This window comes from Erpetoichthys calabaricus, chromosome 18 (genome assembly GCF_900747795.2).
Source record: "Erpetoichthys calabaricus chromosome 18, fErpCal1.3, whole genome shotgun sequence".
NCBI lineage: Eukaryota > Metazoa > Chordata > Cladistia > Polypteriformes > Polypteridae > Erpetoichthys > Erpetoichthys calabaricus.
Genome location: NC_041411.2, coordinates 3,975,557 through 4,000,656, shown reverse-complemented (window position 1 = coordinate 4,000,656; position 25,100 = coordinate 3,975,557). Strand labels below are relative to the sequence as shown.

At 42.9% G+C, this 25,100-nt stretch overlaps 1 protein-coding gene and 1 long non-coding RNA gene across 8 annotated transcripts in view; one reads left to right on the top strand and one right to left on the bottom strand.

Moving 5' to 3' along the window:
• Positions 1-22,198, top strand: part of LOC114669258 (rasGAP-activating-like protein 1) — a 152,711-nt gene extending 130,513 nt beyond the window's left edge. For both annotated transcript variants that reach the window (XM_051921138.1, XM_051921137.1), the window contains exons 18-21: positions 11,441-11,576; positions 11,913-12,033; positions 17,685-17,764; positions 19,943-22,198. In XM_051921138.1, coding sequence (XP_051777098.1) covers positions 11,441-11,576; positions 11,913-12,033; positions 17,685-17,764; positions 19,943-20,091 — 486 coding nt within the window. In that variant the 3' untranslated portion in view covers positions 20,092-22,198. The remainder of the gene's footprint in view (positions 1-11,440; positions 11,577-11,912; positions 12,034-17,684; positions 17,765-19,942) is intronic.
• LOC114669260 (uncharacterized) overlaps positions 1-25,100 on the bottom strand; it is a 44,769-nt gene that overhangs the window by 18,221 nt on the left and 1,448 nt on the right. The window contains exons 2-6 of one of the 6 annotated variants that reach the window (XR_007933878.1): positions 13,672-13,849; positions 12,899-12,969; positions 12,660-12,814; positions 12,505-12,564; positions 8,744-11,061 (exon numbers count right to left, since the gene is read on the bottom strand). This is a non-coding gene — a long non-coding RNA (uncharacterized LOC114669260). Of the gene's footprint in view, positions 1-8,743; positions 11,062-12,504; positions 12,575-12,659; positions 12,815-12,898; positions 12,970-13,671; positions 13,850-25,100 lie in introns of those variants that run through there. The other 5 variants (XR_007933877.1, XR_003719003.2, XR_003719007.2 and 2 more) reach the window with 5 other exon arrangements.

Sequence of the window (25,100 nt, the reverse complement as noted above, 5' to 3'; positions counted from 1 at the left end):
TCACAACATGAGCGGCAGAAACACGAAGTGGCTGGTGAGCGAAGCGAGCAGGGGGAAACCCTCTAGTTGTAGAATAAAAACAAATTTGATATGAATCTGTAACAGCTGGTATAAATTTATGGTACTTTTAAAAGTTTTTTTTTTTTAATTTATTTTTATTCTCTCTGTCATATTCACGCTTCACCCGATCAGAGACTGCTAGTTTTCAGATAAAGGCGTGCTATAACGGAGGTGAATTCAGGTGATGATCAACAGAAGCCCTCCCCACAAGAAACGTCCACTCGCGCAGAATAACACAGCTGCACCAGGCATAAAGACAAAAGATGGCACCGTTTGGATTTAGCAACAGGGTGGGCGTGATCCTGCCAGTGAATCTGCCACACGCATGTCCTTCAACGAAGCAGCAGAGCATGCGGAGCTCGCAAAGGTATGGTGCAAAGTTCTGTTCGTGATATTCTTATATATATATATAAAAAAAAAAAAAAAAAAAAAAAAACACCACACACACACATTAATTAGGTTACTTATATTAAAGCCAGATTGAATGTTATGCCTGTGTCGATCAAACACAGAAAGCTCTGCAGTCTACTTGTGACTTTATACTATAGGAGGAGAAGTAAATAAATCTAAGTGAACAACATTTGATCTGGCTTTTACTGTATATAAGTAACAAATGTTTATATATAAAAAGACCATCACAAAACAGAGTCAAACAGAACTGTGCAGGATACCTTGGTGAGCTCTGTAAGCCCTGCTGTTTCGTTGGACATAAGGACAGCTGATGAGGTGTGAAGGAATTTAAGGTGGCCCAGGATTACAAGTTTTTTTTGTAGGGTTCAGGGATTCTAGTGTTAAAATAAATTGAGTGCTTAAAATGAACTTGACATGTTTAGATCTCACAATCGGAGATTAGAATGGGATTAGCATTTATTTTGCTTGCCCTATGCTACACTTACAAATATTTAAATTGTTGCATGGTTAATTCAGAGAAACAATAAAAAAAGTGCACAAAAGCAAGATTTGCTTATGTAATACAAGAATGAAAATGCACAATCATTCCTGGATGATTATCGTCAGAAAGGTGCAACCCTGTCAACTTTATGAAGAGTAAAAAGCACAAATGTTGTGGTTTTACAGGCAATACTTAAAAAATTTTTTTACAAAGAATAAAACATTGCTCTGCGCTTAACCAATCCATATTATCCATAATACTAAACGAGAATGGTAAACCGGATGGACGCAGGGACATCCGGACATGGGCTGTGGACGCAAAAGACATACTGCGCAGGCGCCCCCACAAAACCCCCCTTCCAAGCAACGGAAACCGGATGGAAAGCAACGTAAAATAAGAAATGAAGCGCCCATAGCACACAGAAAAAAGGAGTCAGACGCTGGTGCCGTACACAGCACCGCACGAAGCCCATGGCACATGAAACGGAACACGCACACAAAGAAGAGAATTGAGACCCACGACACACAAAGCCCCCCTCCAGTAACTGAAATAAGAAATGAGGCGACGCGCCCCTAGAACACCAAAAAGAAAGGAGTCAGACGCAAGCGCCACATAGCACACGAAACGGTACGCACACAAAGAAGAGGATTCAGAGCCACGACACACAAACACCCCCTCCACTAAGAGAGATAAAAAAAAGAAAAGTGAGGCAATGCACCCCTAGCACACAAAAAAAAAAAAAAAAAAAAAAAAAAGTCAGACGCGAGCGCCACACACAGCCCATTGGAAACGAAACATACACAAAAAGGAGGATTCGGACCCACGACCACACTACCATAAATAAGAAATGAGACACAAAGCCCCATTACTGGGAATTTCCCATTGGGATTAATAAAGTATCTATCTATCTATTACTGAACGAACCGTCCGTATTAAATATACGTCATTTGAACACATTCAGATTATGCAGCATAGGTCGATCTCATTACACTGATGCACTATTAACCGTTCAATCACAGAAAAGGCTCCATATTAACAGTGAGTGCGATCCTCCTTATTACTTATCCATATTTCTAACGCTGCAGAACAAACAAGTCATGAATTCACGATCTCGGGTACAAAACGATACGGCTCGAGTGACGGGACCAAACACACGAACCCGCATGAAAAAAAAACCAATACACGTCGGCGCATACAACGCGCTTCTGAAACCCCGGAAGAAAAAAATGTCTCGGCTCCAAAAACGCAAAGCTCAACTAACACAGTTACAGAAACGAGCGCAGATGGACAAACATAATGAACGTAGACACATGCAGCGCACGTCTCAAAGTGCTGCATCGAAACAGGCAAGGGTTCAAAACAAAATGCCTCGCGTCTCAGACATACAAAAACGGCAGCGAAGGGACAAAATAAATAAAACGCAGACGTCTACAACGCGCATCTGAAATGCCGGAAAACAAGCAGGCAAGGCTCCAAAAAGAGAAAGCTCGACTAACTGACATACAAAAACGGGCAAGGCTCAATACAAACAATGAACGCCGTAAACTGCAACGGGCTTCTCACACAGCACAGGCAAATCGATTACAGCTCCAGAATAGCAAGTCCCAAATCCTGCACATACAACGACGCGCCTCTTGAACGGCACAGACAAAACATACACGTCAAGGACATCAACGACAGACACCTGCTAAACGATTGCGCCAGTTAGCTGACAATGCGTTCAATAATGAGTCCACTATTTATGAAAATTCATTGGGATTAATGAATGTCATTTGCAATCATTGTCATTCACTTAACTTCCCTGAAGAAACAACTGGCAATACAAGTAATGAATTTACACGTTGTTGTCAAAAGGGTCAAGTTAGACTGCCTCCTTTACAATCATATCCTGCATATCTACAGAAGCTTCTAACTGACGAAGTACCTGAAAGTCAAAACTTTATGAACTGCATTACATCCTACAATAGTTCATTTGCTTTTGCATCTAATGGCATCCAGTCACTTACTCAACACCATTGATAAACTTTTACAAACGTTGATGAATAATAATATTCCCTTTGGAGGACAGGTACTTTTATTAGGAGGAGATTTTACACAGTGCTTAGCGATTGTTCCACATGCCATGCGCTCGGCTATTCTTAACTCCACCTTAAAATACGCAGACAGTTGGCATTGCTTTCAAGAGTGTTACGGAGATATTTGGAACAGCAATCTCATTAGACCAAATGCCCCTTTTAACACAACGCACTATATTATGTCCAAAAAATATTAATGTTGATCACATTAATAACCAGGTCATTTCATTACTTCCTGGAGAGGCACGGCTCTTTCTAAGCTCTGACAAAGTGGACTCTGATGACGACAATGACCATCGTAATTTCCCCTTAGAATATTTGAACACTATTAACCCAGCCGGATTACCACAACACAATCTTAGCCTTAAAAACGGAACAATAATCATGCTATTAAGAAACCTTAACACTAAACAGGGTTTATGCAATGGCACACGCTTAGTCGTCAACACCATGACACACAATGTTATTGAAGCAAAACTTCTTACAGGATCACATGCTAACAATACTGTTCTAATTCCCTGCCTTTGCCATGACCATCAACAAATGGACAAAGTTGGCATCTACCTCTCTGAGCCCGTTTTTGGACATGGACAACTTTATTTGCTTCCTATATGCGTCATCTACACCTTCACACTATGCTATGTCTCATTCATACATCACGCTCTTTGTAATTTCACAACACCAGGGGTTGGCGAGCGGAGCCCCCTAGTTTACCTATAATCTGAAAGAGCTACTCAGTTGAAAGGCAAGTCATCAGTGGTTACACTTTCCAAAGTAGCAAGAACTCGTGGACATCAACTACTGTATCTGATGATAAACATTCAATATTGTGGAGTATAAACAGGCTAATACTACACACCCATGTATTTGTCTCAAGCTCTATACTTTCCTTCTGCCACACTATAACCTTACCATTGCTTCCATGCCTGGGTTATAAAAAAAAAAAAAAAAAAAAAAGTACAGTAATATTTACTGGATTTAGAAGACTTGTGTAATTTTGATTTATAGAAAGCTATATTGGAAACTTCTCTGTAAAACATGTTCAGGGGCACGGTGATTGGAACAGACTCTCAGATGCATGGAAATAATTGACAATAGTACTTCATGGATCTTCCACACTAGATACAATTTTTTACCAAGATATTTGGAAGAATTATGGAGAGTAAGACATCTTAAAAAGGTAGATTCTTTCCTCATGTGTTGTTCACATGTAACCCACGAGGACTGATGTTATATAATTTACTTTAATGAGCAATTTAAAAATTAAAAGGTCTGACTGCAAGGAGTACTTCCTAAAATTGAAAACATTCACAGTTCTCTTATATTGAAGTATTCTGTCACATCTGTATCCTTTTAGAAGAGTCCATCAGTTACAGCACTGGTTTACTGTCGCACTGTGGCAACACCACCATTTATTGCTATAGCACATTTTACTACAAACCCCGTCGCTCCACATGCTTAAAAAGATGTCAAAGTGAAGAAGTTACAAGAAAAGAAAGAGATAAATAACAATAAATCAAATGGCTAAACATCAAGAGTAAAGTCCTTACATACAAGGTCATGAAGTACTCTCTAAAGAGATTACAGTGATCCCTTCTCGATTGCAGTGGTTGCGTTCCAGTACCCCCCGCGAAAGGTGAAAATCCACGAAGTAAAAATCATGTTTATATGGTTATTTTTATATATTTTTAAGTCCTTGTAAACTCTCCCCCATTCTTAAACGTTTCCCACACAGTTATACAGCATATATGCTTTATAATTCTTACATAATTTCAACAAATTTTACCTGATATCTATGTAAAACACACTGCTTATATACGACACACAAACATATGTATCATATATCATGGAGTTTTAATACGCAATACAGTTTTAAATCCATTGTACATAAAAATATTTTTACTGTAATACACTAGTTTTACTTAGTTATATTAGATAGAGCATCTCTGATATCACGTTACAGCAATTGATAGACAGGCCACCAGCAATAAATACGTACAATGCATGAAAAAAAAAAAAAAAAAAAAAAAAAAAATTGTATAGTGTGTAGTTTCACTGTTGGCGAGTACCGCTAACTAATTTTCAACGTACTTAGTACATGTACATATGTTCAGTGTAACATGTTGATACTGAATGAGACTGGCTAACGCAAAGCAGAATCAAATGCTGCTCTCTGTTACTGAGCCAATCAGCACCCAGGAACTTAACCGCGTGCTCCAATTGGGTTGCTTCTCAGCCATCTGCCAATAGCGTCCCTTGTATGAAATCAACTGGGCAAACCAACTGAGGCAGCATGTACCATAAATTAAAAGACCCATTGTCCGCAGAAATCTGTGAACCAGCAAAAAAAATCCAGGATATATATTTAGATATGCTTACATATAAAATCCGCTATCAAGTGAAGCCGCGAAAATCTAAGTGCGATATAGCAAGGAATTACTGTAGTTATAAAGATTAGATGGTTGGGAGAAATTGCAGCGGTTCCAAGGCCAAAAGATTGCCCAGCCCTCACTGGGCATTCTACCCAACATGTTATTATTTCCCCCTTAGGAACAACTCCAGTAACTCCAAGAATCAACATGGTATGTGGGGAGCAGACGGACTACACATCCCTTAACTTGCATGCAATTGTTTAGCGTTTCATATTTTGTACAGCGCAGGTCCATCACATGGGACTGTGTCAAAACTCGCATTACTTCAACATTAAATTAAATCTGCACAAATAGGAGCAATTCTTTTTCAGACTAAACATTGTTCCTCAGGGGTTATTGTCCAGAACTTCAAGCGCAAAAAAATAAAAAGGTATTCCCTAAATTTCAAAACACCACAATACACAAAAAGAAAAAAAAAAAAAAAAAGCGCATAAGCAACTTCACCTAAATAGTATCAACTATACTACAGTGAGTAGCATTTCTCCCCACCTCCAAACTGTATAAAAGTTTTGCTAAATAAGCATTCACAAGCACGAACTGGTTCTGAACTTGTTTAAAATTAGTTCTATGCTGCATTTAATTTGATTTAAATTATAGTAGTAGAGACCAAGTAGTGCAGTGCTACTTACATTTATCCAAAAAAAAACTTCGCTATGATTCTTTAAGTTACACACCAATTGTAAAAATTGATTTAAAAAAAAAAAAAAAAAATTTTCACATGACAGTTGTGGCTTCTAAAAATGGAATATTTTCTGAGCCTTGGCTGTGCATCAGTATCTTGTCAAGACACACTTTCCATCATAGTTTGACCAGAGTCTTATTAAAGGGTGTAAATTCAACTCCTGCACCTTAAAATATGAAAAAAAAATAAATAAATATAATAATTTCTATTACCAAGCATACAATCTCATTCTGCTATTTCTAGGAGCCAGTCAGCCACCCTGGATTTGAAAGCCAAGAGTTACATTTAAGATTACACCTTCAAGATGGAGGGATTTCAGGTCCTGTCTGCTCTAAACTGGAAAAGAAGCAGAGGTTATCATTTAGAAATTCCTAAGAGTGCTCAAGTGAATACATCCGCATTTGCCACATTCTGTTCAAAGCTGTTCTACAGTCGATTCTGCTCCAATGCTGTTGGCCATTCTGAACTTTTCCTATTGAAGGCAGAGGTATTCATTTTCATTGTATTGTACACCTACCATCTGTTACTCACAGCAGCTTCTTGTCAAGTGGCGAGCCAAGGTCCATTGGGAGTATATTCCCTTTAATTCTATGGAGAAGCAGTTTTGACACTTCCATTGGCGGTTTCCAGTATAAAGTCTTTACCTGTTCAGAGACCAGCAGAAGCTGCATCGCTTTCACTCCATTCCTCAAAGTGGTAATTAATTAAAATCCCAACAGTCTCCATTTTGAAGGTTTAAGCTCACATCCGGCCCAGTCCTTTAACACCTGCCCTTATATAGCTCCTTTAGATTTAGGCCAGACAGAAGATACACCTTGGACATTACTTATGAACCAATACCAGTGGTAAGTGTCGGGTTCCCCATTTCAAAACAAGGCTTGAATAAATCCTCAAATCTAAACTCTAGGGTGCACATTGTCTGCCCCTGTTCATGCGATTTTTCATTTACACGGTCTTAACCTGGCATGAACTGGCACAGTAGGGGTCAGTAATGTCCAGTCAGTTCCTCGGTGATGCAAAAGTTGAAAAGCAAGGAGAGCTCAGTTGGATTAACAAACAATGTGGTAAGTGATAAAGCAAGTGTTCTGCATGGCACAATAGGACTTTCATGGCTGATATCTCACCTTTGTGATTCCATGACCAACACAAAAAAATAACTGAAATACTGGCTATCAAAATACAGGAAGCTTACAATACTTAGTCCCATGACTAGCGTAATCCACTATTCAACGTAATTCAGGAGTGGTTAAACATTTAAAGCAAAAAAAGTTTCTCCAAAGCAAGGTTTCATAATAAAAAACGTTTATGGTGATCCTAGACTCTGGTGGTTTTACTTGTCCAGTTAAGTGATGCTTTGAGTGAAGTGGTCTAGGTTTTTGTGCTTTAAAGAGGGTTATCCATAGTAAATATTACTCTAACAAACAAACAAAAACAGATACCAGACTATAAATACAAAAATTAAATTTGGTTTGTAGTTTCAGTGCCTGATCCGGAGACATGCTGTAAAAATGCTGAATGGGGACACCATTTGACTTCAGGTTTACCTTTTTACAAAGCGGTCTCTTGAATCAATAATTTAAGTTGTTCATACACAAAAAAAAAAAAAAAAAAGTCAGAAGTGTGCAGTCCGAGTCTGAGTGTCTCTAGGTTATGGACATTTGACTAAATGTCCAGCTTCTCATGTCAAAACTATTAGACACCCGTCATTGTAGCAATTCCAGGAACTGCTAACAGACATAACTAAAGATATCTTGTCTTTAGAGTTAGGATCTGAAAGGAGTTTACAAGAAAGGTTAAGTGGTGGTAGCTACATTGGGAGTTAGGCTAGTACGACTAGTTGCAGGCTAAAGAGAGATTTTTGGGCAGCTGCAATAGGGTTGTGACAAACAATTTGTATTTTGCAGTCTAGGTGTTCGTATCTCCTGCTTGTAAAGGCAGACATTTTTTAACTGGCTCTCTGCTAGCTATAGCGTGGTGGAGACCTGGGTAGAGATTCTCAAAGCACTAGATACTCAAGGGTTATCAATATGAAAACAGTGATTGGGAAATGCACAATACCATTCTGAGGTGGTGGCTTCTATTTTCAGTAGTCAGACATAAAACAATGAGTTGGAGAACTCCTAACAAGACCGGAGAAAGCTTGATGCAAGTACTAAAACATCAAATATATAACAGCTTTGTCTTTTCAGATAATCAAGAGCACTTCTTTCCACAGGGATGATACTCAAAAAGGTGCAAACCTGCAGGTCCATTTTCTAGCCAATGGTCGCTGCCATTTCAGGCACCAGATAAGGAGTCTGTTCTTTGGGGATGTTGTTCTCATCTGCCTGCGATTCAAAGTATCTATCACAACAGTTCACATCACAGTGTGATGCAGATGGAGGACTATTTGTTCCTACAAATCTAAAAAGGTCAATATTCTTGTCCTAGGATAACAAAAGAGTACATACTCTGCAGTTGTATAGCTCAGGCTTTTTACCATGGGTAGAAGCAATTAAAATAAAAATGGTTTTGCAAACTGATGACAATATGGGAATCATTTTAAACCAGATGGTTGGGGGTTGGAGTTAAAACTTACTGTATGAGAGAAGAGTCTTAAGTATTATTTTTCTTACCCATCCTTCCACGATTCCATCGTCTTCAGTTATGGTGAAGATTGTAGGACAGCCACAGGTAATCAGCCAAAAGGATTTTTCTTCATTTGCTGGGGTCACTGGATTAGGGAATTAAAGAACTTCTGATGAGCTGGAAGTAGCCTTGCCCAGCACATTATAAAACTGAGCCAAGAGCCATGGCAAGAAGGGTGCTCCTGTTTAACCGACGTCTGAAATCCATAGCCTCCTATCTCCAGTGGGCTGTGCGAAGACAGCAAGTCTGTGACGGCAACTCATTTCTTGCTTGAGAGTTTATACCAGGGCAAAGCTGTGTTTAAAAAGGAACAAAAAATTCAACATTTGGATTGTCCGTTACGCCAATGAGGATTCAAAGTTTGGAATCGGCGGGATGTACACGAGGTGGTCACAATCTAGGATACCGTCGAAGTCCCAGTTCCTCAGAATATTCTCTTTAGAGAAACTGGACATCTCCAAATGTCCCAAGTTGGAGCAGCTCAAGGTTACACTATTAAACTGGGATATGGGGAGGGAGGAGAGAAAGAAGCACCACTAAATTACAACCTCACATTCACCCAGGGATTATGGGGTCCTACTGGATCACAGACACTTTCACAATGCAGATTCTTACTGAAGCTTACAGTATCAACATTTCTAGCACAAATCCAGCATTAGTACAATTTTGTTTGAACAAGAACAGAAAAAAAAAAAAAAAAATTAAAAGTTATCAATCAATAACAGCATCAAATTACTACAAGGTGCTTTAAACAACAAACCGGTTTGTCCCTTGCTTATTACAACTCAAATTCATAATACACCATTACACAAACAAAGTAGTACAAGAACTGTGGTCATTTCACACGTTTGAGAAAGTCGACATATTAGTGACCATTAAAAGGTACAGCACTATAAAGGGTACTTCACCTTAATTGATACGCACAGTAACAGAACCAAGTTAAAATGATCATTTGCAGTAGATTAAGAGCCGCTGTCTGCAGTAATGTCCAGTACAGTCAAATACAACCAGGAGGGACTGATTACAGTAACTTGATGGGTTTTTAAATATAATGTAGAGAGCGCTGTGATAGGTGGGGATCATCAGTCTGGATCCAATAGGGGTAAAGGAAGGAAGAACTAAAAACCCATCACTGAATGACGTGCGGTTGCTAGTTTCTCAGTGGGATTCCTTAAATGGTAAGGTTGCCGGTAATTTGTGATCCAGTGTCTATGCTTCATATACCATTTAAACCAATAAACAGGTCTTCAAGTATTATAACCAAAGCCTTCCCAAATCAAAAGCGCAATTTTACAAAGAATTTCAAAAATATTTGAAAAAGCCCGTATAAAAAGACATGGGTGCTTGTTGCAGCTCTGTTCTTTCAGGTTAAGTTGGTAGAGCAAAAAGGTAATTGTAGTCTCATAACCAGTGTCCAAAATGCAACAGCAAGGTTCATTACCAGATGCAGTAAAAAAAAAAAGTTGATCTTCAATATGTAATTAGGAGGTTCAGTCTGATGAAATCAACAGAATAGATTTTGTCCTTTACATAAAGCAAACTGAATCAAATACAAACTCATGTGGAATGCATGATCTGCCACAAGTATCGTCTTGTAGAAGTTCCTAGAAGTCAGTAATACACAATTGGCACCATGAACCAGAGGCACTTCACAATATAGTAAGTCACAGTTGCATGAAGTCAAATACGAGACACAATACAAACAGCCTGTGGGTGCCGAGAAAAAAAAGGAGTCGCATTACAAAAGTCACAGCTGGAAGACAGCAGTTTTTTTTTTTGGTTTTAAATGAATATATAAATCAACAGTTACCGATGTGATGATGACCAGAATACTGTTTAAAATCGTTTTGGTCCATGAGGGATGTCAAACAGTTTGAAAATACTGATGCTGGCTGGGAATAACAGCAAAATCCAAAAGACTGGGCAGCAAGGGCCATTAAATGTAAAAACAGGTGGCCAACTTTGTTCTTGAGGACTTAAAACTCTCAGATGATAGATTGCAAATGTCCAGCCAAAGTACCAAAACTGGGAAATTGCCAAGGCTGTGATCTATCATGGATAAATTCCACTCAAATGTAAAGAATGCATCCAACAGTCTCAGTTCCGTTATTACTCCTATTTCTTGGGATCGAGAAAAGGTGCCTTTGGTTTTTGAACACATATGGGTAGAGATGTCACACTGTTGGGAGAGCTTTGGCCAGAAGGTAGAAGACCTCATTTTTTTGCCCAAGTATGTCTGGAATCTCTCTATGGAAGGATGTAGACTAGGAAAGTAAAGACCCAGGAGGAGATCTGTGGGTTTGAGATAAGAATTCCATGTTACCAATAGTAGAACAACAGGAGAAGAACAGAACAATTCAAAACAAAAGCACAGACTGGTAATACAACTATTTTCTTTCAAGTTGTAAAAATAAAAGTACAAGGACATTTTTTACTTATTAAGCAACTGCAATCACGCAGTCACTTAAGTACATGAATAATAACTATGGATCAGCCTTACAAGGGAACACCATTTATAATGTTGACATACTGGTAAAGGGTACCTGACATAACTGCAAATTAAAAAGGTGTCAGCTAACCAAGATATGTATATAAAAAAAATAAACTTTTACAAAAGGCATGTGGTTATTGAATATACAATAAAAGTACATTTTGTCCAATTATTCCCCAGAATGTGAATGAGCTGAACCAGTGGCTATCTGCCATCAGAAAAGCCAGTATCTACAATGAGAGGATGCTGCCAGCTTTCCACCCTGGAGCCTACAAAAGCGGCAAGTGGTCCTGCTGTCTGCAAACTGAAAGGACAGGTGAGATGTGGCAGCTTGGATCGTGATCAGCCAAGTAACATTTCTTCAGGCAGATCGACTACTTTAACATTTCATAGACCAGAAACACAGTCCATGCCACAAAAATGGCAATTTTGACAAGTCTGTCTCTGAAGTTTTGAGATGCTTTTCATTAGGTAATGAAACACAGTATCATGCTCATTTAATTTGCTGTTTTAAAGGTGATATGCTTTTTTATAACACATGGATCTTTAGAACAGGTCTGTTGAATGATGAAGACATTTTGCATTCCCATTTGAACAGATCACATACTGTATGCAGCACAGAAGTTAAACATTACTGATCCAGATTTTGTAGTTCTAGGATGTAGCAGAACACACTCTGCAGTGACACTTGGTGATTGGAGTGACCCACTGGACCCAGATGCTGAAACACAGACCATTTATAAACAGTTACTTCAGGGCCGTGACAAACTAAGGTGAGTCAGTCTGTGTTACCAATGCTTGTGCACATTTTAAAGAAGTGGTGGGGAGGTACAGCTGGCATGTCAACACCTCACCAACACATACGTTACTTGCAAGGGTTATGGTTGTAGTCAGAGTGGAGCAGTTCGTAATGGATTTTACATGCTAGAGGAGATGCAGGTTATCAACATTATGTGGGGTCAACATAATGATACCAAGAGCATTTCTCTTCTGCTTAAGTAAAACATTAAAACTCTGAACCACTGTGTGTGCTTGGATCATTTTACTGTCTCAAAGTTAGGGTGAAAATACTTTTCAGGTGTCCTCAAAACTACCCATATGATAGAGATAGAGAGATAAAAAGGTTACCTTGACAGGATTGTATTAACTGAATGAAATTTCATAAAACTATCGTAATAGGAACAAAAATAATAGCAGATCCATCTGACCTCTTAGTACCACTTGCTTTCATTTCCACTACTCACTTTGCAGTTGTCTTATAGCTGGTGTTCTGGGTAGAGTTTGCACTGCCATCAGTCTCATCTCTAGGCATTTCTCAAACAAAAAAATAAAAATAAAAAACTTTGAATTCTTCCACTTTCACAATTTGTTTTAGACACTGGTCACAAATCTGACTTACCCACCTCTTCCATACTCCAGTCTCCAATCTGCCATTGTGCAGTGAACTGTGTTGTCATGACCGAGACCTGGACACTGCCCCGTCCACTATCTGAAGAGCTGGAGTTCAGTCACTTTACCATGTAAAAGACCTTTAAGTTAGAGGATGTACAGCAGCTAGAAATGGGAGACGGGACAAAGGAAATAAAGAAAATAAACAACAAAAGAAACCCAATTTAATTTTAGCTGCTACAAAAATACCTTTTAGGAGAAATGATGTGGCGTCGGTTCTCTATAATCCTGTTCAGGATATTTGCAGGGAGGCACAGTTCCTAGTTTGAGGAGTAAGAAAAATGATCAAAATTACTACATTATAGGCAGGATGAGGCACTGCCATTCTCTAATAAAAACAAAAAAAAAAAACACATTTCTGGGGTGTTGCTCATAGGGAGATTTGCCAGTACACATATCTACTGTGGTCTACAACACTATCTTCAGGTTCCCCAATGAGATGGTCAGCCTTATCTCAAACCAAAACTGCACCTACAGGACAGCTGCCAACACTCTAATCCGCTTGCTGATCTTAATTTCCTCCATCACTTATGAAGAAAATTGAGGAGATACTGAAATTCCCTTAAGGGCAGATGTCATTCTCCAAACCCAGAAGTGAGCAATCCACTCTTTTCTGAAAGAGAATCGGGACATCAGACTAGTAGCTGATGATCCTCATCCCTGTAGCCAATCATTTGAGTGTATGTGACAAACAGGACATCCCTTCCCAACTAGACAACCTTCCACCCCCAGCTGCACTTTCATATGTCCAGGAAAGTTTAAATTTAAAAAACCACCACCTATAAAATTGGCTCCATCAAGGCGGTCTCTCATTGCCTCTTCCGCCACCCACAGTGAACAAATCACATGTAATAGTGACACTATGATCCCACATTCCTGCCGCTCCTCCCACACCACATGCTCCTATACTTACAATTCTTCTAAATCTACAAAGCACAAGTAGACGGCGTTACCATACTCACACACAACTTCTAATAAACATCCAGGGGAGAAGAGCTGGTCTGTTTCATGGCTAGGACAGAATCCACATTGTTTTGTATCTTTGGTTCATTCATCATCATCATCATTAGATGGTTTCATATTTCTGTTACACCTTCAAGTGGGACAGCATGGCCATCTGAAATACTGTAGTTGCTGGATCTTCTTGACGAGGATGTCAGATTACAAAAATAGGAATCACAGGACTTGCTCAATGACTTCAGCACAGTTTCAAGTTCTCATTTTGACTGCTGATTAACTCACAGCCTGATAGTACCAGTGCTCTGTCTTAGCTCACATTACTGAAATCCCCCCCCATTTTTTTTTTTTTACTGTGATCTGGCAAACACGAAATATCAGACAGATGAGCTTTTCTGTTTGTGCAGTCCAAGCTGTCATGTTATTACGGAGTCACAGTGGATCTCTCACTATGTGATTAACAGGATTGCAGCAACTGTACCGGATACAACTCATACTTTTGTTCTCTTTTACTCATTTTATCATCAGATTTATAATAGGAGACCTGGGTTTGCTTCCCGGGTCCTCCCTGCGTGGAGTTTGCATGTTCTCCCCGTGTCTACGTGGGTTTCCTCCGGGTGCTCCGGTTTCCTCCCACAGTCCAAAGACATGCAGGTTAGGTGGATTGGCGTTTCTAAATTGGCCCTAGTGTGTGCGTGTTTGTGGGTTGGCACCCTGCCCGGGATTGGTTCCTGCCTTGTGCCCTGTGTTGGCTGCAATTGGCTCCAGCAGACCCCCGCCCCGTGACTCTGTTCGGATTCAGCAGGTTGGTAAATGGATGGATTTTATAATCCTGTAGTTGAGTTATGTTATTGCCAAACTGCAAACTTTATGAATTAAACATACCATAAAAACAGTAAAATGATCTACTGATGGCAGCCTTAGAACAGAAACAATCTGTCCAAGTCTGACCAGTATTAACGAGGAGCAGCAGATGAATCAAACAGTTCCCCTCAGCTCAATGACTTCCTTGCTTTTTGTACCGTTCCTCAGTCTTCTACTGTGTGAGATCTTGAATCAAGTCCAGGCCGGGGGAAGAAAATTCTTTGCAGTTGCTACCCACCTCACAAAGCTGCTAGCTCACCAGTGGGACCCAACTGAATTGAATCCCAGGGGCAGCTCATCTCAAATTTTAAAGCTTTTACTGCCGCTTATTTGGACGTATTTTTATGAGCCCCTCAGTGGCTTGTGGTTTTTTTAGGGTCCCACTGCCTCTGTAGTGACAGGTGGAGAGAACAACACAAAACCAGTTACTTGCAGTGCCACAATATGGTCAAACACTACCTACTTACAAAACTTTTGTACTGAATTCCTAGTCACTGGACATTTTATTCCATACTACTTTTTAGGATGCTAGGTGTGCAGATTAAATCCTTCCAGGTGCATGTCTGGTACTTTATTTGCTAGAGAAGCAATTCTTGAGGGGACCCTATAGATGTTGTCATCTTTGAACTGCTTAACATCCCATTCTCCACCTCCCGAATATACAGACTACTAAAGAGCAATTGAAGTTCACTGTATTGCTAACACACCAGACTCCTGCAATCACAATCTACACATACAACATCTTTCAAGCATTTCTACTTAAGTTATGGTCTGCAATTGGGGTCACACAACTCTAAGAACTTACCAGCAATAATGCAACTGTTAAACATCAAACATGCCCTGTATGTGAAAACCATAAAGAGCTGCTTAGTTTTTGCACAGCCCCTTCAGCTGGTTCTGTCTGCTCACATGGTGGGGTATGGAATAGCTAAAGCCCCTAGCAGACAATCACTAAGGCAGATGACTCAGTCAGACACCAGTGGAATAACGGATATAAATGAAGAAGATGGAATCGTTACAGTAACTGTAGACTCTGCTATTTAACATGCTGTAGATTGTGTTGGTTCGGACATGTGATATATTGGAGTATATTGAGAGAAGGGTGCTAAGGATAGAGCTGCTGGGTAAGAGGAGAAGAGGAAGGCCTAAGAGGAGGTTTATGGATGTGGTGAGGGAGGACATGGAGGTGATGGGGGTAACAGAACAAGATGCAGAGGACAGGAAGATATGGAAGAAGATGATCCGCTGTGGCGACCCCTAACGGGAGCAGCGAAAAGAGCATTCTGGGACACACTTGATCCAAATCAGAGTCTCAGTGCAAGTACCACTGAACACAATGCAGAAAACGGTTAGCTGTGTGTCCCAAAAGTGAACTCTTCTGTATAAGAAACCCAGCACAAGTCTTCACTAATTGGGATGGCAAGACATTAAAAGTGCTTATGGGCAAAAAACATCCTCCTTCTAGAATGCAGGACTTAACAACAATCAGCCAACACACAATTATGCAGTAGTATGATTGTCTATTTAAGCAGAAATGTACTGCACATCTCTGGCTTTTATTCCCCCCCGGCCAGTGGACCAAAGTCACACAGCAGCTTTCCTTCAAATAGACAGACACACACACAGTGTACTTACAAGTCTGAAGCCAGCACTAGACAGTCCAAATTCAAATTCACACTCCTTGGTCTTTAACCAGTTTAAAAGTGGACACTGGTCCAATATGCACAATTTTGGGAAGTGTTAAAATGAAGAAAGGACAATAAGCACATCATGCAGATAGGACAGAAGAGAGAGCACTCATCACAGACCAATGCCGTGGACGCACAAAGTGCAAAACCCTGGAAATGAAACCCCTAGCCATGGCTAATCCGGTCGCTGTATATTACGCAAGTTTAAAAGATCAAATGACACTTTACATGTTCTGCCATTTTAAAAAATAAATTTAGACAACACACGCTTACTTGAAGGAAACTGCACATTGCAGCTTAATCTCTTCACCTCAATCACTGATATGACAACATTACATGGAAGACACTTGGATTTGTACTTCATTGTGTGTGTGTGTGTGTGTGTATTGTTCATTTGTGCCTGCACCTTTGTGGTCCTCCCAGAACTCATAGCTTAAACACTTTGATGAACTCTCATCTTTTGTTGGCAAAGGGGAGAATGTTACCATTTCAAAGTGTCCTCCAAGAACCCAACAAGAGTCTCTAGTTCCATCTGGCAAATCGTGAACCACTAGCCTGGGTCAGAATAAGAAGCTCATCCCAGGAAGGGGTGCAAGATACACCTACTAGGGGAGATGTCTACATCCTACCTCATGCCCATCCAGCTCCTCTTAGCCTACAGAAGCAGTGGTTCAACTCGAAGCCCTTGTATTGCCAAGCAAGGACAGCTAGTCCAGCAGGACCCCAATTTTGTCCACTTGACGTGGACTTGTTCCTGTAGTTCACAACCATACGATCAGTAGGAGAAACCACAGTTTACACCTCACCACTGCTGCACCCATTCATTTGTCGGTCCCAGTCACCACTTTGGTCCTCTGCCCCCTTCCTTCATCATAAAACCCAAGTCACTCTTGGCAGGAGAGTTCCAAGACCGTAAATCTCAAAGTGACCGTTCTCACACCAGATGCACACTAGCAGTTCACAGCCAACAGACGGATGTAGAGGTCAAGAGGAAATTCACCAGAAATACCCGAGAGCCCACCACCCTACATCCCACTTTATAGGCCTGACCCACAGTTGAGCCAAATGTTCACAATGACTGAACTTGAACACAAACCAGCTGTGCAAACACAGGTCACAGTGCCACTTTGTGTCGCACGTTTTCATATAAAAGTGTTCCTCAAAGTCCCCACGAAAAGTAAAAAACTTACAAAGGTAGAAATGTGAAGACTCCCCAGTGAAAACGAAAACCGCTTATAGAATCTGGACAGTCAGGAGGACTTCACTGTATGAAATAGCAAAACACAAAAGGTGCCCCTCCACCCCAGTTTGGCAGGACAAGGGTCTTTGTACAGCACTAGGATTTCAGGGGTGTCTCGGTAACAGACTGGATATTCAAAGTAAGACTCCACACCTGCTGATCTTTCACCGTCCATTTTGATAAGCAGGTAAAGCAAAATCTTAACACAACCTTACTCTCCACACAGAAAGAAATATTTGGAGTCAGCCGATGCGGAGACGGCGATGGATCAGAAGGAGAAGCAGCAAGGCAGCGGCTCACAGACAGGTAAGGACGGCAAGGATCTCAAACACTGGAGGTGATGGCCGGTCCAGCAGGTTTGGCCAACACTTCAATCAAGGACTAGAGATGGTGGCTCTCGCTACCGAGGAGGACAAAAGATAGAAGGGTAATCAGGTGGGCCGTCACCATTCTGGACACTAGCCTGGTCACAGAAGTGGCTGGCTCTCAAGAAACAGGACACGTGCAGTTAATCTGTGGGGGGGCAGCGCCACTCCAGCGCAAGCTAAATTCTACCATGGATATCTAGGGGGCACCATCAGGATTGTAACCAGTTGCCACGTTTTCTACACATACATGGCATTTACAGTGGGTACGGAAAGTATTCAGACCCCCTTCAATTTTTCACTCTTTGTTATATTGCTGCCATTTGCTAAAATCATTTAAATTAATTTTTTCCCTCATTAATGTACACACAGCACCTCATATTGACAGACAAAAAAAAGAATTTTTGAAATTGTTGCAGATTTATTAAAAAAGAAAAACTGAAATATCACATGGTCCTAAGTATTCAGACCCTTTGCTGTGACACTCATATTTAACTCCGGTGCTTTCCATTTCTTCTGATCATCCTTGAGATCACCTTCATTTGAGTCCAGCTGTGTTCGATTAGGAAAGCCACACACCTGTCTATATAAGACCTTACAGCTCACAATGCATGTCGGAGCAAATGAGAATCATGAGGTCAAAGGAACTGCCTGAAGAGCTCAGTGACAGAATTGTGGCAAGGCACAGATCTGGCCAAGGTTACAAAAACATTTCTGCTGCACTTAAGGTTCCCAAGAGCACAGTGGCCTCCATAATCCTTAAATGGAAGACGTTTGGGACGACCAGAACCCTTCCTAGAGCTGGCCGTCCAGCCAAGCTGAGCTACCGGGGGAGAAGAGCCTTGGTGAGAGAGGTAAAGAAGAACCCAAAGATCACTTTGGCTGATGGGAGAAAGTTGTAGAATGTCAACCATCACTGCAGCCCTCCACCAGTCAGGGCTTTATGGCAGAGTGGCCTGTTGGAAGCCTCTCCTCAGTGCAAGACACATGACATCCCTCATGGAGTTTGCTAAAAGACACCTGAAGGACTCTGAGATGGTGAGAAATAAGATTCTCTGGTCTGATGAGACCAAGATAGAACTTTTTGGCCTTAATTCTAAGCGGTATGTGTGGAGACAACCAGGCACTGCTCATCACTTGTCCAATACAGTCCCCACAGTGAAGCATGGCGGTGGCAGCATCATGCTGTGGGGGTGTTTTTCAGTTGCAGGGACAGGACGACTGGTTGCAATCGAGGGAAAGATGAATGCGGCCAAGTACAGGGATATCCTGGACGAAAACCTTCTCCAGAGTGCTAAGGACCTCAGACTGGGCCGAAGGTTTACCTTCCAACAAGACAATGGACCCTAAGCACACAGCTAAAATAACGAAGGAGTGGCTTCACAACAACTCTGTGACTGTTCTTGAATGGCCCAGCCAGAGCCCTGACTTAAACCCAATTGAGCATCTCTGGAGAGACCTAAAAATGGCTGTCCACCAACGTTTACCATCCAACCTGACACAACTGGAGAGGATCTGCAAGGAGGAATGGCAGAGGATCCCCAAATCCAGGTGTGAAAAACTTGTTGCATCTTTCCCAAGAAGACTCATGGCTGTATTAGCTCAAAAGGGGGCTTCTACTAAATACTGAGCAAAAGGTCTGAATACTTAGGACCATGTGATATTTCAGTTGTTTTTTTAATAAATCTGCAACAGTTTCAAAAATTCTTTTTTTTTGTCTGTCAATATGGGGTGCTGTGTGTACATTAATGAGGAAAAAAATTAAATGATTTTAGCAAATGGCTGCAATATAACAAAGAGTGAAAAATTGAAGGGGGTCTGAATACTTTCCGTACCCACTGTAACTGTCTGTCTTATCGCGAGTCTATTCCTGGGTTCTCAAAGAGTCGTTTCTTAGGTGGCACAAAAGGGTGGGGGTTGGGGTGGGCCCAGAGAAGATAGAAAAGCAACTAGGAAGAGATCATGTGACCCTGTATTTGACCCTTGACACCCTGTACCCCTGGACAGACCTTCATAGTACATTCACTAATTTCTATAGGCACCCTAGCATTTCAGCCCGCGTGTCCATTGCTGGGGTATGCTGGTGCCACTTTCAGTTTATCAGTCCTTCTCTCAACAGATGACATGAAGAAGAGCCGCAGCTTCTATGAGAGGAGGATGGCAGCAGCGGCGAGGCTTCTCGATGTGGTTCAAGACCTAGAGCGGGCTCACCTGGCCTTTGAACGCAGGGAGAAAGATGAAGCCTCCAACGACATCCTTCCTCCTTAGGTTCTCCTCACAGTCACCCACCAAGGGGCAGGGAACGCCCAACACAAGGACTGACCCAGCAGCCGTCTTTGTTGCGTTTTGCTTTGGTGCTCACACGGGGCCCATCTGTATAGCAACGCACCACTGGCATGTGTCTCCCAAAGGTGGGGGGTCTTGTGATATCTGCTAGTACAAGAACTGCTTATGGCAGGCTGGGGGGGGGGGGGGGGCGGTGGGTGTTTGAAGTGCCGAAGAATGGCTGTGATTTTAGGATGAACACAATCCTTATGAGCTGCTGACTTAACGCCATTCTGAGTGCAAAGCTTTGCAAGCCAATTTGTTGGCACCATGGGTGACTTGACAGAACTCTGCCCGTCGAGGTGGAGAAGCTCTTCAGCCTTCACCATGTGGACCACAAACCTCACACCACACAATGGAGGACGGTGTTGTGTGTCTTTGTTACACAAGGAAGCAGAGGCTGGATACCTCAAGGAAACGGGAGGAGACGAAAACCTCGGACTTTGGACCTGAATTCTCATTTTGTTCTGCTGTGCCTCGCTTCCTCGGGCAGCCAGAGTCCGCAGGCTCAGTGTTAACAAACCCACCTGCTTGCTTTTTACTACTAGAAAGGCTGCCAAGGCCCAGCATGGCCCAGTTTGTGCTGTACAACCGCCGCCAAGAGGAGCGATGGTGGAACACGTAAGTCTGCCAAGGAGCCCAGAAACGCGTCTGCCCGACCCACCATTCAGCATGAACACAATCGAGTCTCCGGTAGGTGGGACTCCATCCCCTTTTAATGAGATGGCATACTTGCCCTCGGTTTGCTTATAAGCGTTACTGCAAATGCTTGGTCTGCTGGCGATGATCCTCTTTGTAAAGCCAAGTCACATTTCATAAACCCAAAGCTCACACCACTGCACTCAACACTCCAGGAGCAGGCCACCAGCAGAAGGAGATTTAGGATCCAAACAACTCAAAAGACAACGGCACCTCTGGGGAGGACACAAAGCCTCTTTGACGTTTGTATACAAAAGGAACGAGAAACCGCTACTTGGCTTCCATCTGAGATGCTGTTAATGCCCAGCATGTGCCAGCACTGCACGACATCACTGGTGGGCCCGACCGAACAGCATGCGTTTATGAACAGGACCAGAGCACGCGGGCAACCTTATCAATGCCAAATGGAAGGACAGTGTGAGGATGCCAATAAGGGGCAACAGGTGGGCCGAAGTGAGGTCATTCTGAGAGGACATAGCCAGCCATGGTTAAGATGCCTACACACTGAACTACAAGGCCCGTACAGAACAACATGATGGCCTGGTGGTATCCAAGGACCCCATTACCATCTCGCCTCACATTCCCCCCACAAACCCACGACAGGCTTTGGTTCGCCTTCTTGCAGTCGCCACACACAAAGCTGGGAAACACATTTCAGTTTAGCTCCACCATGGCTGTGGAGAGTTTATTAATTTAAGTTAATATTGGCCACCAGAACATCAGGGCTAGTCCTCACCTTTTCAAAACCCATGTCAGCTCTTGGTGCCCAGCAGATGGCACAGCGGGCAGCCTTACCTGCCACCCCAGCATGTTGTGTTTTTGTGCAGTTAGACCCCAGAAGGTTGGCGTGCAGGACTCCTCACAGAGCAGCTTCACCTGAGGGGTCTTTATACTCCTTGCATGCGCTTGAATTCAACTTCCTCACATCAATGGGTCCGGCGACTCGTGTGTGTGTGGGGCGGCACAGGCGGTAGGAGAGACCTTCGCGTGCCAGTGTGACCACACTGTCCCTCGGGCACTCCACAGTGGAGAGAGAGAGACGCACTCTTGCCGTCGACTCCCTGTGATCCTCCCTTTGCTTTACTGCACACTTAAAACACTAAAAGATTTTTCAAGTGAAAGGCGCAATGGCCAAAATACACGTCAGTATGCAAGACAGGCGACTTGTGATGTGCTCGTGTCTGCGTTTACATTCGGGGTGCCACTTTACTGGCATGTTAAAGGAGGGCATTTCTGCCAAATGTCTTTTGCCAAAAAGTATTTCTATAAATGTACACAACACCGTGATGCCCGGCGCTTACTGTATGCCTTGATATAAAAGCAGAATAAACCCGTCTGTGTGACAAAGTGCCTTTGGTGTCCCCCTGCTTCAGTCCACTCGGCCATATTGGAAAATGATCTACCAGGGGCCCACCTGATGATTTAGGGGAAAAACCAGAGGATGATGGGTAAGTGCCACCCAGACTGCTACACCACATTTGAACCCAGGACACTGGAATGGTGAAGCAGCAGCTGTCCCCAATGTCTGGAGAAGGGACTTCTGCATGGGCCATTAAAAGCACACCAGTCTGTACAGCCAGAAGACAACAGAAAAATGTCAGCCATCTGTGGGGTAAGCAGGTGTGGGCACAATGCCCAGTAAAGATGGTCACACACAGTCGTCATACCGCACCGAAATAAAAAGGCAAACCAACCAACCATCCGCCATGACACCTCAAGAGGGCGCTGCAGCAACACTTGCACGCCATCCCCCCCCCCCCCAGTGAACATTTGCTATTCTGGGGGGTCGAGGTTGTGTGGCACATCCCAAATTCCAGAGGGTCCCGCTGCTACTGTTCTGTTCATATAGCACAACAAATGAAGAAAAGATGCAAGTAGACAGAGGACCGACTCCACTAATGGAGTCACAACACGCCATAGGAGACGGTCGAGAGCAACACAAACGTCCTCACGGGCCACAGGGTGCCAAGGCTGAGAGAAGCTCAAGACCGGAGGGGGCACAGCTCCACAAGGCCCAAGTCGATCAACATCATCAGTTCTGCCCCATTTCAATTACACATTTGTTTTGCCCAAATTCACCATCAGGTCCACAAACTGGCATTACATAACTTACATGGGCACAGGCTTGTAACAAGTCGCCCACCCATCAAGATTTTTGTCCAACCCAATACCTCTCTGCTTATCAGATTCGTCACACTGGGCAACGTTTGCCCTCCTGTGACAACAGAAAAGGGCAGGGAGACCTGAAGAAGAAACAGGACACGGACGCACCTGGCAAAGCCTGGCATTCCAAGAAACAATGAAGGCCCATCAGTTGGGTGTGTGACACAGCAGCGAGGGCAGTCCCAAACCTTTAAGCCCATCAGACACTGCACCTCATCCTGGCCAGGATGCCAAGTTTAATGCCCATTGAGTTGAGCAAAGTTCTCATGCAATCAAAATGCCAACTCATTGCTATGTAACGGCACCATACAGCGTTTGCCATCTCAACCTTGGACTGTCGCCACAAGTCAGTGATCTGCAATCTTGAGTGTGTTCAGGACTTGGGGTGGTGGACCATTCGGGCAAAGGCCACCGGTGTCACCACACAGCACATCATCATGATCAGGTTTCTCATTGCATTGCCAGCCTCTAACAGAATAAACCCACTTAAACCAATTCAGGACCACCCTGGCTTGGCATCAATCCTGTAAACAGCCATAAAGCATGAATTATCCTTGTAAAGGATGGCAGTGCCCACTTGCACCCAAACAATGCTGCTCAACCTGCCATTCTTCGAAAACGCAAGACAGAGAAACCGGAGAACCAAAAATCACCAACGGCAGTAACGTGCCCACCCAAAGCACTGTGCCACCCTCACACTATCATGCCCAGTTAAAACAGACCAAAACCAATGTGGCAAATGTATACAAAAACATTACAGATCTTCAGACATTAAACAGCAGGCGCACAAACACAATATGGCGTCATGCATAACAGGGCACAGAGAAAGAGAAACTGGAATACACAGCCATGGCGAGGGCACGGGAGCAAACGGAACAAAAGTTAAAAAGCTGCCAACAAAAAAATATGAAAAACTTGCAAAGTAAAAGCACCAGACTACTGAGAGACACGCGTTTGTGCAAATAAAGGCTACAGCGGTCAATATGAGAAGAGCACGTCTATATAGCGCCTTTCTCATGAGCAAAACCCACAGAACACAAAAGAAACAACAAATAAAAAGCACAGAAAAAGATCAAATAGACAAACTAGCAAACATTATTAAGCCTCCCACTTAGGATTAAAACGTGAAACATAAAATTCAGAAGTGGAAAAAAAAAAAACAGAAAGCAGAAACTGTAAACAAAATATGTAAATGTGTGTCAGAATGGACTCTAAAGCAGCCACGACCAGGACTGCCTGTGAAGAACAAACGAGCCGAGTCGGCCATTCAGTCGCATCACTTTCTGGGTTGTGGAGGACAATCAAGAAGAACGAACTAAAGCCTCCGTGGCTCTCTTCACATGTTCAGGTCACATCTAACACTTACAGCAGACGACCACCACCCAGACCCCGAGTTGGACGGCACGGCGTCTCCATGTTTAGACGCAACCCCACTCGGGGTTTGTCACACTTCAGATAAGCCCCCACACATAGTGGCGGTCACCCATAATAGGAGGGTTCTTCCCTCGTACGGCCCCCGCCAGACACAGTAAGCCGAGCAAGCAGCTCATGTCTATCGGACCGCCACAACACGGTCTTTAACAACCACTAGGTGGCGCCTTCACAGACAGAACGCCGCGTGTATCTCTGCAGCCTGGAGCTCCAAGCACGTGCATTCGACTTAACAGGCAATCTACAATCTACATGGACCGCCCACTGGAGTCAACCCCACGTACTTGGAGCTCCAGGGTGGAGTCCCGGGAGGCAGAGAGGTTTACTTGCCGAGACTGCACATTCGGTTCCCACTTCTATGCGGTCACCACCGATTGCCAAACGCCCTGGACCCCTCGTGACGTCTTATGAAAAGGTGATCCTCTGTGCACACTGGAGGTCTTTCTAAACGAGCCCCTTCTTATAAAAATCCCCCACCCCTTAAAAATCAACGCACACAGACAGCAACGTAAGACTTGATGCGGCTACAAACCCCGAAAACGGCCGATCGACACACAAGCACGGGGTCCCACCTAGTGGGACTGTTACCAATACTTTGCCACGGGAGCGCCGACAGTACGGTGGACTCGGGCCGTTACAGTTCCATCGCAACATCTTTT